The sequence below is a fragment of the Erythrolamprus reginae genome, chromosome 1 (assembly GCF_031021105.1).
Source record: "Erythrolamprus reginae isolate rEryReg1 chromosome 1, rEryReg1.hap1, whole genome shotgun sequence".
NCBI lineage: Eukaryota > Metazoa > Chordata > Lepidosauria > Squamata > Dipsadidae > Erythrolamprus > Erythrolamprus reginae.
In genome coordinates, this window is record NC_091950.1 from 269,480,970 (window position 1) to 269,495,111 (window position 14,142).

General features: G+C 39.4%; 1 protein-coding gene across 3 annotated transcripts; it reads right to left on the bottom strand.

The window, feature by feature from the left end:
• Window positions 1-2,368: 2,368 nt before the first annotated feature.
• Window positions 2,369-12,719, bottom strand: ODC1 (ornithine decarboxylase 1). Of its 3 annotated transcripts, none has more exons than XM_070732981.1 (11): window positions 11,810-12,719; window positions 9,491-9,641; window positions 9,214-9,387; window positions 8,949-9,121; window positions 8,529-8,663; window positions 8,360-8,441; window positions 7,996-8,079; window positions 6,536-6,698; window positions 4,633-4,745; window positions 3,480-3,694; window positions 2,369-2,839 (listed from the first exon to the last, which is right to left on the bottom strand). In XM_070732981.1, exons 2-11 carry the CDS (start codon window positions 9,590-9,592, stop codon window positions 2,698-2,700), a joined length of 1,383 nt encoding a protein of 460 aa, XP_070589082.1. In that variant the 5' UTR covers window positions 9,593-9,641; window positions 11,810-12,719; the 3' UTR covers window positions 2,369-2,697. The 3 variants fall into 3 exon arrangements, with proteins under 3 accessions (XP_070589082.1, XP_070589083.1, XP_070589085.1); XM_070732982.1 differs by having other exon boundaries at window positions 12,106-12,368; XM_070732984.1 differs by having other exon boundaries at window positions 11,728-12,047.
• Window positions 12,720-14,142: the final 1,423 nt, after the last annotated feature.

Below are 14,142 nucleotides of genomic sequence, written 5' to 3' on the forward strand. Positions count from 1 at the left end.
AGAGAGAGAGAGAAAAAAAAAGAAAGCAAGAGAGACAGATAGGAAGAGGAAAGGAGAGAGAGAAATGAGAACAAAAAGGGGAGGAGAAATGAGAAAATGATTGAGGCAGAGAATGAGAGGAGAAACAAAAGAGAGAGAGAGGTGATTCTTGAAGCATATGGTAAAAAGCACCCAAATAATAAGAAAAAAACCCCAGCCCTCACCTGTTTTTGAAAAGAATAAAAGAGAATAAAACCCCAGCCCTCACCTGGTTTTGGAAATGGTTTGAGTACACACAGACATATAAGGGGCGGGGGGAGAGACAGAAATGAGACAGTAGTATAAATTTGAGGAGGGATGATTGATGATTGACTGTATTTATAAGGGGATGTTACATGGGATTGTATGTTCTATGTATAAATACATGTAGAAATACTGTAAATCTGAAGGTCAGCAGTTAAAATCTCATCCCCAGCTCCAGGTTGACTCAGCCTTCCATCCTTCCGAGGTGGGTAAAATGAGGACCCAGATTGTGGGGGCAATATACTGGCTCTGTTAAAAAATGCTATTGCTAACATGTTGTAAGCCGCCCTGAGTCTAAGGAGAAGGGGGCATAAAAATTGAATAAATAAATAAATAAATAAATAATATTTACTGTCTTTTTGTGTCATTTTGGTTGGTGGTGTGCCCCAGGATTTTGTAAATGTAAAAAGTGTGCCGCGGCTCAAAAAAGGTTGAAAATCACTGCTCTAAATGTTATATCAGAACACATCTTGTTGAATTCTGATTTTTAGGAACATTGATTAGTAAGGAGAGGGGGAGCTATCTTTCTGACCTTTGTTATTCTTTCCCTGTTGTCAAAATTTATTAATCACTTCAGATTTCAGATGTATAATCCTATTGAAAGACAGGCTTTCTATTCATATCAAAGAATTGTTCCTGCTGAACTTCTGAATCAGTGTTTCCATAACATAGACCAGTGATGGTGAACCTATGGCACGTGGAGCCATCTGCTGGCACGCAAGCCATTGCCCTAGCTCAGCTCCAACATGCGTGTGTGTGCTGGCCAGCTTATTTTTGGCTCTCTTAGAGGCTCTGGAAGGGTGTTTTTGGCTTTCAGAGAGCCTCCAGAGAGGCATTTTTACCCTCCCCAGGCTCCAAGGAAACCTTTGGAGCCTAGGGAGGGTGAAACACTAGCAAATGGGCTCACTAGGAGTTGGGAAATAGGCCATTTCCGGCCTCCTGAGGGCCTCTGGGAAGGGGGCTGTTTTTGCCCTCCCCAGGCATTGAATTATGGGCGTGGGCACTCATGTATGCATGATAATGCATGCTCACTTTCAACACCCAAGGAAAAAAAGGTTCACCATCAGACATAGCCGCTCCGAGTCTTCGGAGAGGAGCGGCATACAAATCTAATAAATAATAATAATAATAATAATAATAATAATAAAATAACCATGAAAGTGCTCAATGAGCTTCCTGCTGTTATCATTTTCAAGCCTTAGAATACTATAAGCCTTGGAAGATGACGTATAATGAAAGTGCTATATCACAAGAGAGACTTATGTCTAGAATTTTCTGTGCTGTACTAGGAGGCAGCTTTGTAAAATAAAATAAAATAGATTACAGTATATGTGCAAGAATGTAATTTTGGGGTAACTGTTCTTGATAACCTAGCAGTTCCAGTTTCAATAGGCAAAGGGGAACTCACTTTGTAAAATTGGCATTTAGACTTAGGATGTTAGTGTGAAAATGAAGAAAAGCATATTTCAGAAACCCATTGTTATAACTAGTTCATTAAGCAGAGAGCCAATTGTATTATTTAGATTTCATACAACATATATAGCTTGTTTTGGACATGCATGTTCCTAAAACACTGAAAAATAAGATTGTAAAGTTGTGTGACAAAGTTGTGATATTTAGTAGTTGTTGCATCAGTGAAATATGAATGGAATTAATAACCATGAATAATTTCAATATTGAGGAGCTAGAGTATATATTCAATGAAAATAAATGCAATGACAAAATCCATAGTGAAGATCAACCATTCCTATATAGAGACTACTCAGGAGTTTCTGCTGGGTTGCATTCCGACACACATATACTTAGAAATCCTACTATGCTTAATGAAATAAATTCCTAAGCAACTATATGTAGGATTCTATAATTCATTCCGGATTTGTTTTGTAAAGATGATGTTTAAGGCAGATGTTCCATACTTTTAAAGCGCAGCTCCTGGAAAGATGATTTGTGTATATTATAGTTTTCAACTTAATGCAACTTAAAGGTCAGTATGCACTACTTTCTATATAAACCCAACAAAGGTGCGACAACGGAGGATCTTGACTTCTACAGTCCAGTTCACAACCAAAAATGAATTCCTATTCTATTATTTTAATAGACTTTATTGAAAAACAAATTGGTCACAATAATATATGCAGACCATTCTGCCAAATACACAAGCTACAAATGCTTGCTTGACAAAGTTCAGTTTTAGTAGCATACTTGAGAAATGAATAGAAATCCATATAAAACAATATTCAGTTTCCATAGGAACACACAGATAAATGTGACCTCCCCTTCTACTTACCTATCTTGTTACATTTACACATACCCTAAAGCTTTCCAAACATTTAAAAATTCTAGGAAGAATTAAGTTAATGGTCCCCAATGTCCTATAAAAATTCATCCCTAACCTTGCACGTTAGCTAATCGTATCTATACGTTAATGCTTGCTGAAGTACAAGCTGCCGGATGGTGTTCAATTCCACTTTCCCAGGCACAAGAGAGGGGCAAAGGGACATCCTGGTCCTCTACTTCTGCTTGGAAACCTTGCTTCTTTATCCGCTCCATCAACTGCCTAACATGGGGGGAGGGGAGGGAGAAAAACAAGAGTTCAGTACAAATCTAAAAATCAGCATCAAATAAGATACAACAATTTTCAAAATATACGAATTAACCCATAGCAGCTATTTAAAAAATGAAAAGGTGGCACAGGTGCCTATTTTGGTAACATCATTCCACTTGCTCCACAAAAATTCAACAGAGGATCTTGAGTTAAGTATTGCTCTGCCCATGTCACATTTAACTCTTCCAAGTAAGAAGATTCTCTTCAGCAGCAAGGAGCTTTATTTTGCAAATCCTTGGTTTTTTAGTGTGTGTGTGTGTGTGTGTGTGTGTGTGTGTGTGTGTGTGTGGGTTCTACAATTTTGTGAAGGCTGGTGAGAAATCAATTCTAATCAAAGGCACCTATACCTTATAGAAAACCCAAACTAGCTGTCCGCTTCAAGCAATTTTGAAATCAAGTTTATTCACAGCTCATTCAAATAAAATTAAAGAGACTCTCACTGCATTTTCTGGAGCTGTGTTTCCCAACCTTGGCAACTTGGAGATTCGCTGGCTGGGGAATTCTGGGAGTTGAAGTCCCAATATCTTCAAGTTGCCAAGATTGGGAAACACTGTTCTAGAGAATGAAAAGCATAAATGGCAAGAGTACTAACCACGCTGTCCTTGACATTACGTAGTGTATTGTTGGCCTCTGAAATCCATTGAAGGTAGAAGCAGCTGCCACAGTATAGGCTCCCATGTTTTCAAACAACATCCAATCCCCAACCTGAAGTTCTGGTAGGCCACAACGCTCAACAATACGATCAAGGCCATCACAAGTTGGTCCCCATATACTACAAGAGTAGACTCTCTCATCCAACTTAGATCTCTGAAAGAAATTAAACACATAATCAATTTGCATAAAGATCAATGCAAGATTCAATGTTGAAAGAGTACTTTGATATACAGAGGTACATAAATTAATGAATAATCAAATCAATTTATATTCAAATAGAATGTAGTATCTTTACAGACTTGCTCAGAAAACAGTTTCAAGTCCTCATGGCAGATAACATGATGGATTATATTAACTTCAGTAATCAAGAAATGGCCAAGAACAGCTGTCTTAGAAGCTATCTTCTAAATGGTAAGAAGTTTCAAAGTAAGATTAAGAAAAACCAGCTGGTCAGAACCCAACTTTTTTAGGTTATGGCGTGCATAACTGTGGGTATATTGTAAAGGCTTCTCTATCCTACAGCTGAATAATTTGCTGCCTTTTCCTGCTATTTCTCTTCCTGTCTTTTCTACACAAGGAAATATTTTAGGAATCAAGGAATTATAACACAACTTTGGATAACTATGTGATTATTATTTAGACATGAACCTCTTTGCTAACTTTACTTGGGAACGTCTTCTTAATTACGATGTGTATTTCTAATTAGTTTTCTTGGATGGAACCACTGATTCAGGCTTTGATTTAATAAACTTTTCAAATAGTTCTACAGCATTGTTGATTTTTGTGATAATTATACAGAGGGGTAAAAACCCTAAGGGAAAAAAGAAAGTCATCTATGATTTTCCCCCTTCTAAGACAAAACATAAAAAACCCAGTTTAGTATGGATTTTGAACTTTTGTGTTTCTTCCACTGTGTCATGCTAAAATAAGAAATGTATACAGCAATTACAGTTTCCCTAAGTGATTTCTCATTTTCTTCTCCTGGAAAGGGGATACACCAGTCAACATAATCTGGAGTTACTAAGCTGTCTGTCAACACCTGTTACCTAAAGCTATATTCCTATAGCTTTATATAAATATGTACTATGTACCTTTTGCAAAACTGGCTTAACATGTGCATGATCATACAAGATGCAATTAAATGATCCATATACTCCATCATTAACATAATACATAAGAGTTTTGTCATTCAGTTCATCTTCATCTGTTTGGAGAAAAAAATGAAGACTTTTATTACAGATAGAAGTTCCAATTCTGAACACTCTGCCAGATTCATTAAAAAAAAACCAAGGATGGTACTAAATCAATATTTTTAGCCTTTGCATACAGATAGTCCTTGAACTATGACCACGACTGAGATAACAATTTATGATGCTAAGCAAGACAGTTAAGTGAACATTGACTCATTTAACAACCTTTCTTGCCACCATTGTTTAAGTTAGTATCAACAGTTGTTAAGTGAATCTGGCTTCTCCAGTGACTTTGCTTGTCAGAAGGTCACAAAGGGCCATCATAAGAATCTGGGACACTGCAACCATTATAAATAGGAACAATTTTCCATTCATCTTAATTTTGATCACAAAACTATGAGGATGTTGCAAGGATCGTAAGTGTCGAAAATGGGCATAGCTCACTTTTTTTCAGTGCCATTGTAACTTACAACATTCACTGAATAAACTGTTGTAAGTTGAGGGCTACCTGTACTTTTTCACATATGCAGTTTTACCATTCACACAGAAAAAAAAAGTTGGTAAGCCGCCAGTAAGGACAATTGCAAAATACCATATTAAAAATGGGAGGTGGGGCTTCAGAAAACAAGTAAATCCAACCCATCCCTCTACTTATCTTAATTACTAAATAGGTAGGTAGGAAAAAGTGTCTGGCTAAGTAATTTCTTGATTCACTCTGCAGGGTTTGTTTTCACAGCTATGTTTTTGTACACTTTTGGCTAGCAGTAAAATCTACTTACTGGTTTACTACTGGTTTGGGAAGCCAGCCATCAAGCATGCTTTTTCACCCTCTGCGCATGTGCAGGAGGCTTTGCGCATGCGCAGAGTGTAAAAAACAAGGAAATGATGACATCTGGGAGAATGGACAGAGCCTCGCACTACTGCTGCCACCAGTTCGCTAAAGCACCAGCAGCCGCTGCAACTGGTACACCCAAGAGGTGGCGTACCAGTAGCATATCACCACTACGTTTGGGGAAAATAATCTTAAATAATACCAAAATGAGGTTTCTTCAAATGTGACAGTTAACATTCTTGTTCTGTGAATTCCACAGCAAACATAATTCAATTGCTTTCATATTACAACCCAAAAATTGTAAAACAAATTGTACTGGAATGCATCTGCTAGACCAGTGATGGCGAACCTATGGCATGCAAGCACAGCTCCAATGTGCATGTGTGTGCTGGCCAGCTGATTTTTGGCTCACACAGAGGCCCTGGGAGGGATTTTTTGGCTTCCAGAGAGCCTCCGGAGGGATGGGGAAGGGCGTTTTTACCCTCCCCCGGCTCCAGGGAAGCCTTTGGAGCCTGGGGAGGGCGAAACACAAACCTACTGGGCCCACCAGAAGTTGGGAAACAGGCCATTTCCGGCCTCCAGAGGTTCTCCAGGGGGGCTGGGGGAAGCTGTTTTTGCCCTCCCCAGGCACTGAATTATGGGTGTGGGCATTCAGGCATGTGTGATAGTGCACATGGAAACTCTTTCAGCACCCGAGGAAGAAAAGGTTCACCATCACTGTGCTAGTCTTTAAATGACACTTGGTGCCCTATTATCTACCTGATTCCAATGCAACGGAATGAACTGAGAGAATAGCAATACCAGATTCTTTAATGTAACTTATTGCTTTTCTCTCTTCCTGGCTCCCCAGTTTCGGTAAATCTTTTATTTATTTCTGTCTTCTTGGTTATAAAATTTCTAATTATAGAATTAGAAATTTTAACTTGAATTTATTCTTTCAGTTATAAAAAATTCTAGGTTATTATTACATACCATCAGATCCAGTCTGTTCCTTTATTACAATCTTCTTCGCTATTATGTTAACAGCTAGTGTAAAAGCTGATGCAACATAGTATCTGCCGGGTTCAGCAATAATTTTCACCCCAGAATCAGGAGGAAAATACTTGTCCAAAGCTGGATTAATCACATTAGTCATCTTAAAAGTGAATCAGAGAAACAGAAATTATACATAACCAGTTCTTACATAAAGATACATTTTTTCGGCATCTTTACATTTTAGCTAGACTTTTCCACTAAACGTTTATTTCAAAAGATTGGAAAAATAAAGATCAAATGACAGGATATTTGGAAAAGAGATCTGAAACTTGTATATGTTAAAAGAAATTTTATGTTATTTAGAAAAAATGTAGACTAGGAAAATACTTATGTGTGTATAGCAGTGGTCCCCAACGTTTTTTCCACCAGGGACCAGTTTCAGCAAGGCAATTTTTCTATGGCCCAGTGGGGGCGGAAAGGGGTGTGGTTGGGGGCGGGATTAAGCATGGGGGTGCTGGTTCTTCCCGCCCCTCTTTCCCACCATCGCCCTGTGGCCGGCAGAACCTGCCTCCCAAACCCTCTTGCCCGGCGGCAGGTGAAGCGCTGGAGGGAGGGCGTCAGGCCGGCCCTCCTGCCTCCCCCCCCAGCCAAAAACGCAAAGGCGTGCCACGGCAGAAGCCAAAAGAGGCTTGAGCCTCCCGGTCCTTCCCGCCCCTCTGTCCCGTCCATCGCCCTGTGGCCAGCAGAACCTGCCTCCTGAGGCCTCTTTCCCAGCGGGAGATGAAGCACTGGAGGGAGGGGGCGGCGGCAGGCGGACTGGCAGCTGCTGACTCCATGGACCGGTGCAACATGCCCCGCGGCCCGGTACTGGTGATTGGGGACCCATGGTGTATAGAACAGAGGTTGAAACAATAATAGTTCACATATCCATTTGTTCATGACTTTGTTTTAAAGCTTTCTCATATTCAGTAAATTTCCAGATCCAGTTAGGTCTGTAAAATGCTTTTGTGCATCTGTTTCAGCTATACATGTTCTTTCATGTTAGATTGCTCAGATAGTTAAATGGGAAAATAGGTTTTATTATCCTAATTCCTCAGATGCATTAAGTCAGATTTCCACTCTAGTATACTAAAATGTCTATTTTAATCTATCCAATTCAAAGCTTCCAGTTTGATATTTAATAACAATAATGTTATTGAAATACATGTAGACAATTCCTGAGAACACTTTCATAACTGGCTACACCACTGCTTTAAAACACGTGAATTCAAGAGCTTACAATAAAAATCCAGTGTTTGATTTTATCATACAACTTTAGTTTTAAATCAATATTGTTAACACTGGATATGCCTGAAAGGAGAAGCAGAATCAAGACGGCTAAGAAAGAGAATTATAAAATTTTATGTATAAATCAAAAGTAAGAATTATGGGTCTTATGTGATTTAAAATGGTCATACCTCTTCAAACTTAAGTTTTACATCTTCAGAACCAGGAAAGCCACCGCCAATATCAAGCAAATACATGTTGTAACCGAGTTCAGCCTAGAATACAGAAGTATTGATTTAATAACGTTCCTATGATACTAGTCAATTTTATTATCCTTGTATGCCAACGGTTCCATAAATACAAGGAAGACTTGTTAACTAAACAATAATAAAAAATAGTTGCTTTAAAAAAGAAATTTAGCTAATTCAAGTTATCAATCTAATCAATTAATAAAGAATACTAATTATATTTTATTTTGCATTCAACAACTGGGGAAGAAACTTTCCAAAGAATTTTGTTAATGATCAATTGGACATATGGTTAGACTACACTTACCCCCATATCAAAAACGCATCGTGCATCAGATATCGCTTGCACGAAAGTCTCAGGATCTGTACAGCCACTTCCAACATGGAAACTTGGGGGGAAATTGGATAGAGTTTAGCCAATTTTTAAAATGAAGTTAACTGAAATAAGTCCATTTTTCAAATACAAAATTACTCACCTGACTCCAATAATATGTAAGTCAAGTTCTTTTGCTCGCTCAAGCAACAACCTGCTGTTTTTTAGTGTGGCTCCAAATTTAACACTCAGGCGACAAACTGCTTTTGAGTCATCTGTTGCAATTCGCAGGACCAGCCTAAATAAGAGTTTAAAATTAATAAAGAAAAAACCTCTGAAAAAGCATAGGCATTTGTATGTTTAAGAAAACTTTTTTTAAAAAAAATAAGAAAATCTCTCAAGCATTTTAAGGAAAACGGGAAAGCCTTTTTACCAAATAAGTTGCACCAAGTCTTTTTCTTTTCTCTAAAAACATTGTGTAAAACATTCTCCTCCAATTCACAAACTGGTAATTTTATCCCAGCTCTTTAATTACCTAAAAGACCAACAAATAGAAAACTATTTGCTTGCAAAGATATCTTACTTTGCTTTGGGATGGGCTCTTGCAATTTTCATCAGCTCAACTTCACTATCAAAAGTCATCATCTGTACACCGTTATTTGCAGCATGCTTAATTTGAGAGACTTGCTTGCATGGATTTGCATATATTATACGTTCTGGGGGTACTCCAGCACTTTGGACCAGTTGTATTTCAGTCTAGAAGAGAATAAATAATTAATTTCACACACACAAGCATAAAACCTAGATTCAATAAACCAAAGATTAGTCATTTAAAATTAGCCACTTACTTTGCTGGCACAATCGAATCCTGCCCCAAGACTAGCCAGAGTCTTCACTATAGCAATGCTATCGTTGCATTTGACAGCATAGAATGGAAAAACTCTAGGAAGTGCTTTGTACCACCGCAAGTGTTTTTTCAGCACATCTCCAAGGTCAGCAACATAGAAAGCATCTTTATCATCCTAAGGACAAAAACAAGATTCATAATCGAACATACAATTGCCAACTTTTGAACATTGATAGTTCCAGGCATTTTTTAAAATGTTAATTAACTAATATACTCACTGAAGAAGAAACTTCATTTATTTTTTGGTCTACAATATCCTTTGCAGTAAAGCCTTCATCAAGGAAACTAAAATTGAATTCTTCACCACTAAAGCTGTTCATCTTGTTCAATATTCAGTTACACCACCAAATTGATTCTTAATGGAACAAACTGTAAACGAAAAGGGGTTTTTTCAGTTCATTATCTGAGTCAGTCAAGTGAAATAAGAATTACAAGAACTTGATGATACATTCTTTACAGTTCAGCTAAGATGCAGCTTGACTCAACACCAGAATAATTAAATGTAAAAACAGAATGCCAGTCACAGTGTATTTGTGCTCATTACTCTGAAACACCATGTATATAGTCTGATAAGCATTAACAGGAAAGCCTTGCTACAATTACTTCTAGTAACATACCAATTTATCAACATACAATAGCCAAAAACAAAATCATAACTTGGAATTAAAGTGACCAGTTCTGTAAACTAGCTGCATCATGAAATTCTGAAACTGTTACAAATGCCTAGTTTTGCCATCAACTGAGGGTTGGTCCATTAGTTGCAACAGGAACTGACCAACCTGTTGGCCAAGCCTCATTAGTGGAGCTGAAAGTAGCCCAAAGTTATCCAGTCAGCTTTCATTCCTAAAGTAGAATTAGAACTCACATCTCTGGTGATGGGCCCCAAAATCACCCCACCGGATCTCCTGGTTTCTAAGCTCAGCAAATCTTAACCACTAGATCAAAGTCACTCTCATTGCTAAATAAATAAATCTCTAAATAAAAGCAGCTGCTATTTCCTAAACTAACATCTGTTATTTAGGTATGTCATTTATTTTCCAGGAGTAAATACCTTGATAAGGCTGTACTAGGGATTAATCAGAGTCTACGGAGAGGGGCAGCATACAAATCAAATCAAATCAATAAATAAATAAATAAATAATCAAAATACCCCATTCCATTCTTTCTTTCCTATGAAGTTACTCAGCCTTGCAGTATATCTAGGCCAGTCCTCTCTGCCTTAGGGCCAATCTCGGCCTATCACTAACCATATGGTAGTTTCAGAGCCTTAGGATGACCAAGCAAACATACACACCCCCACCCGCTTTTCATTACGTGGCAAGGGACAACTCCAAAGGGGAGAGGATGGATAATGTGGTCAAGAAAACAGTACTACAGCTGCAATGTACGTTTTTTAGGATGGCAGTTAAAAAATAAAAAACTGTCAGACAAGTCTGGCAGCTGGTCAACCGCCCAGTTCTTAAGCGGCCTCTTGAAGTCATTCTATATTTGGAAAGCAAAAAAAAATCAAACCCAGTATATAAGATGGGTCATTTTGGTTGCCTTTTTTCCAACATGCCCCTTTATTAACCAACAGCTCTGCAAGGCAACCCAGCTGTTCAGGTGACGTTTCTCCACATTTCCTCCCCACCCTTTTTATCAATTCTTCCCAGCGCTTATCATTTGCTGCAGTGAAACAGCAAAGGAGCCAGCCATCATCACCGCAGTGGGTTTTTTTTCATTCTGTGTTTCTCTTTTTTCCCACCCCTCCAAATTTAGCGAAGGGACAAGAGGGCGGGAGGGTTCCTCCTACCCCCACCCCACCCCCAGACAGGGACATTTCCCCTGAAACTTTCTCCCACGGACCAGGGTTGGCTGTACCTCCAAACCACCTTAAATGGGGTAAAGGTGGCATATTATTTTAATGAATCATGGTTACACTGAGAGCATATGCATCAAAGTCAAATTCCTTGTGTCCAATCACACTTGGCCAATAAAGAATTTTATTCTATTATTATAATTTTATATCATTATGGAATATATATTATATAATTATGAGAGCATAAGCTCGAAATAGATCTATTCTAGTCTCCTTGCCTTTTCACTTATCAGCAAAAATATGTTACATATACACACACATACACATATATATGTACATACATATACACACTACACACACACCAGCAAAAAATGTTACATACATATATATACATACACATATACACATATACACTACACACTACACACACATATTAATATATTTATGGAATCAATCCTGGTTGTTATTATTTTGCCATTGGGACCCTGAAATTAATCTGGCCGGGGAAGAGATTTAAATGGGGGGGGGAGGCAAGAATGGAGAATTAATTCAAAGACACCATTAACGGAAAAGCTTTCCTCCGCCACCCGCCTTCCCGCGTGTAAATTATTTCCCCTTCGGGATCCTTTATCGTGCCGCCCAGTCTCCCTTACCCACCCTCCGGCAGCCCGGCCTTTTGCTTTTGCCTTCCGCCACCCCATCCACGTGGCCGCCTCTCCGCCCGGCCTCTTCCCCTCACCTCAGGCGAGAGCGGTCCCCTTGGCGGCGGCAGCGGCAGCAGCCTATTTTCCCCTGCGCGGCAGCTGGAGGAGGCCAAGCAAGTAAGGGTTACTCCCCTCAACGCCTCGCGGGCTTGGCCCTGGATCAAATCAGCGAGGAAAGAGCCCGGCGCCGCTTGCTGGTGCTGCTGCTGCTGCCGCGCAGGTGTGCGGCTGCTGCCGCCGAGAACCTCCCAACGTCTGAGCCTGACAAAGCCCGACTAGCGCAGTGGAGCCTGTATTTATAGGCCTCGACCTGGTTACTATGGCAACGCACCAGCTCAAACCAGCCCCGTTCGGCTGCGACCGGGCCGCCGCGTTCGCCAACTGCTATTATGACGTCGGGGCAGAGGTGGCGAATGTGGCGTGTGGCCCAAAGGAGATTCTCCACTCGTTACCCCACCCCTTTACACGCCCACGCTCGCTCGCTTTCTCACACACGCTTTATATATGCGTGGCTCTGGCCCGCTTCCAATTATCGAATAACCCCCTCCCCCCCTCACTCTCAGTCATACAACCAATTCAACAAGCTAAAATGCCGGCCGGCTTGACGCATTTTGGTCAAACCTACTAAATTAGCAACAAGTCCTCGTGGGCTGAGAGGCGTTACAGGCGTTTACAGTACTTGAATTCCGTTCAAAGACGGCGTTTCACGCCTTCAAATATAAAGCCTACAGGCCGCTATCCTTGGAGAGAAAATAGGATTGAAATCCATCTCCGTTTCTCCTCCCCACCCCCTTCAATTCATACTTTCCCTGCCTTTGCCTCCACGTGGAGGTTTCTGTCATTCCTAGTCGAAAATCGAAAGTCTGAGCCAAAAAAAAAATCCTCAAGGCTGAATTTTTGGAAATCAATTTCCTCTTTCGCCTCCCGTTGAACCATTCATTGCTCAAGTCAGCGATTACTACCATCCATTTGATTTCAAATTTTAAAAAGGCAGAGGGGGAAGTAAACATGCAAATTAATATTCAAATGTCCCAAGTTCAAAATATAGCCTATGGCCCCAGAGTTTCAAATCAGGGGCCATAGGCTACAGCAGATGCCTAAATTGATGGATTTTCGTCAATCTTGAACTCTCTGTTGGTCTTGGACCAAATCAAGGTTTGATTGATGCTCGTTGAATTCTCTTTTCACAGGAACTACACCTACCCAAATCATTACTTTGAACTTTGTTGTTAGTTTCGAAGTTGTGTCTGGATCATCGCAATCCCGTGAACAATGTCCCTCCAGGCCTTCCTGTCCTCTACGAGTCCATTTAAACTCACACCTACTGCTTCAATCATTCCATCCAGTACCTCATTCTCTGTCGTCTCCTTCTTCTTTTGCCCACAATCTTCCTCAGCACTAGGTTCTTCTCCAGTCCTTCCTTCTCATTAGGTGGCCAAAGTATACTTTGGACTAAATTTTCTTAAAGAAAAAGACTTTGAAGTACACAGGAAGTCACCTTTAAGTACACAGTTCCCTTGTATTGCTAGTTGGATAGTTTATTTTTACTTACTAGGATTTGTATGGTGTTTGTTACATTATATTACAGTATACAATATGGGAATAACAATCATAATTCAGACCTGGAGAAAATATTTTACGGACAACTAAAATTTGATCACAACCTTTCAAATGTTGCCCAATGTAAACAAGCACTGGTGGAAACAGCTCTCTAATCTGTTTGATTGTAATGACATCAAAATATCAATAAAAAGAACCAGAATCTGGTTTTGATGCTGCATTGCCTAAAACGACTTCCTTTAGACTGATCAGCTTAATGGAAATTGCAATCAAATTTCTTAAAACTTCACCAAAGCAAATGGTTCATGTCATTGTCAGCTATGAAAAAACTCCAGGCTGAGGTACAGACAGATCCTCTTAATCTTTTCAGGAAAGCCATCATCACTTGGCTTTCTAATTATAGAATCCAGGCAAAACAAAAATCACGGTCTATGATCTTGTCTATTTTCTTACGTGCTAATAGTTTTACTGTTTATAAACTGGGATCAAATCAAATATTTGGCAAATTTAGATAAACCATCATCAACCACACAGGGTTTTTTCCCCTAGATCTAGGTTTTTGGGTTATGGCAGACCACATGATAATGAATCTGTGGCTTTCATATATCTAGATAGAAGTTCTGATATGTATTTTTATATAAAATACTCAGGACTTATATCTTGTGTATTTGATTTTAAACAGTATTATTGATACTGACAAATAATATATATATATACATAGATATATTTATGGGATCCATGACCCTGATCTAGTATCCATGAAACTAAATTTTCATTATTGGTACAGTGCCATTGATGAGCATCTAGT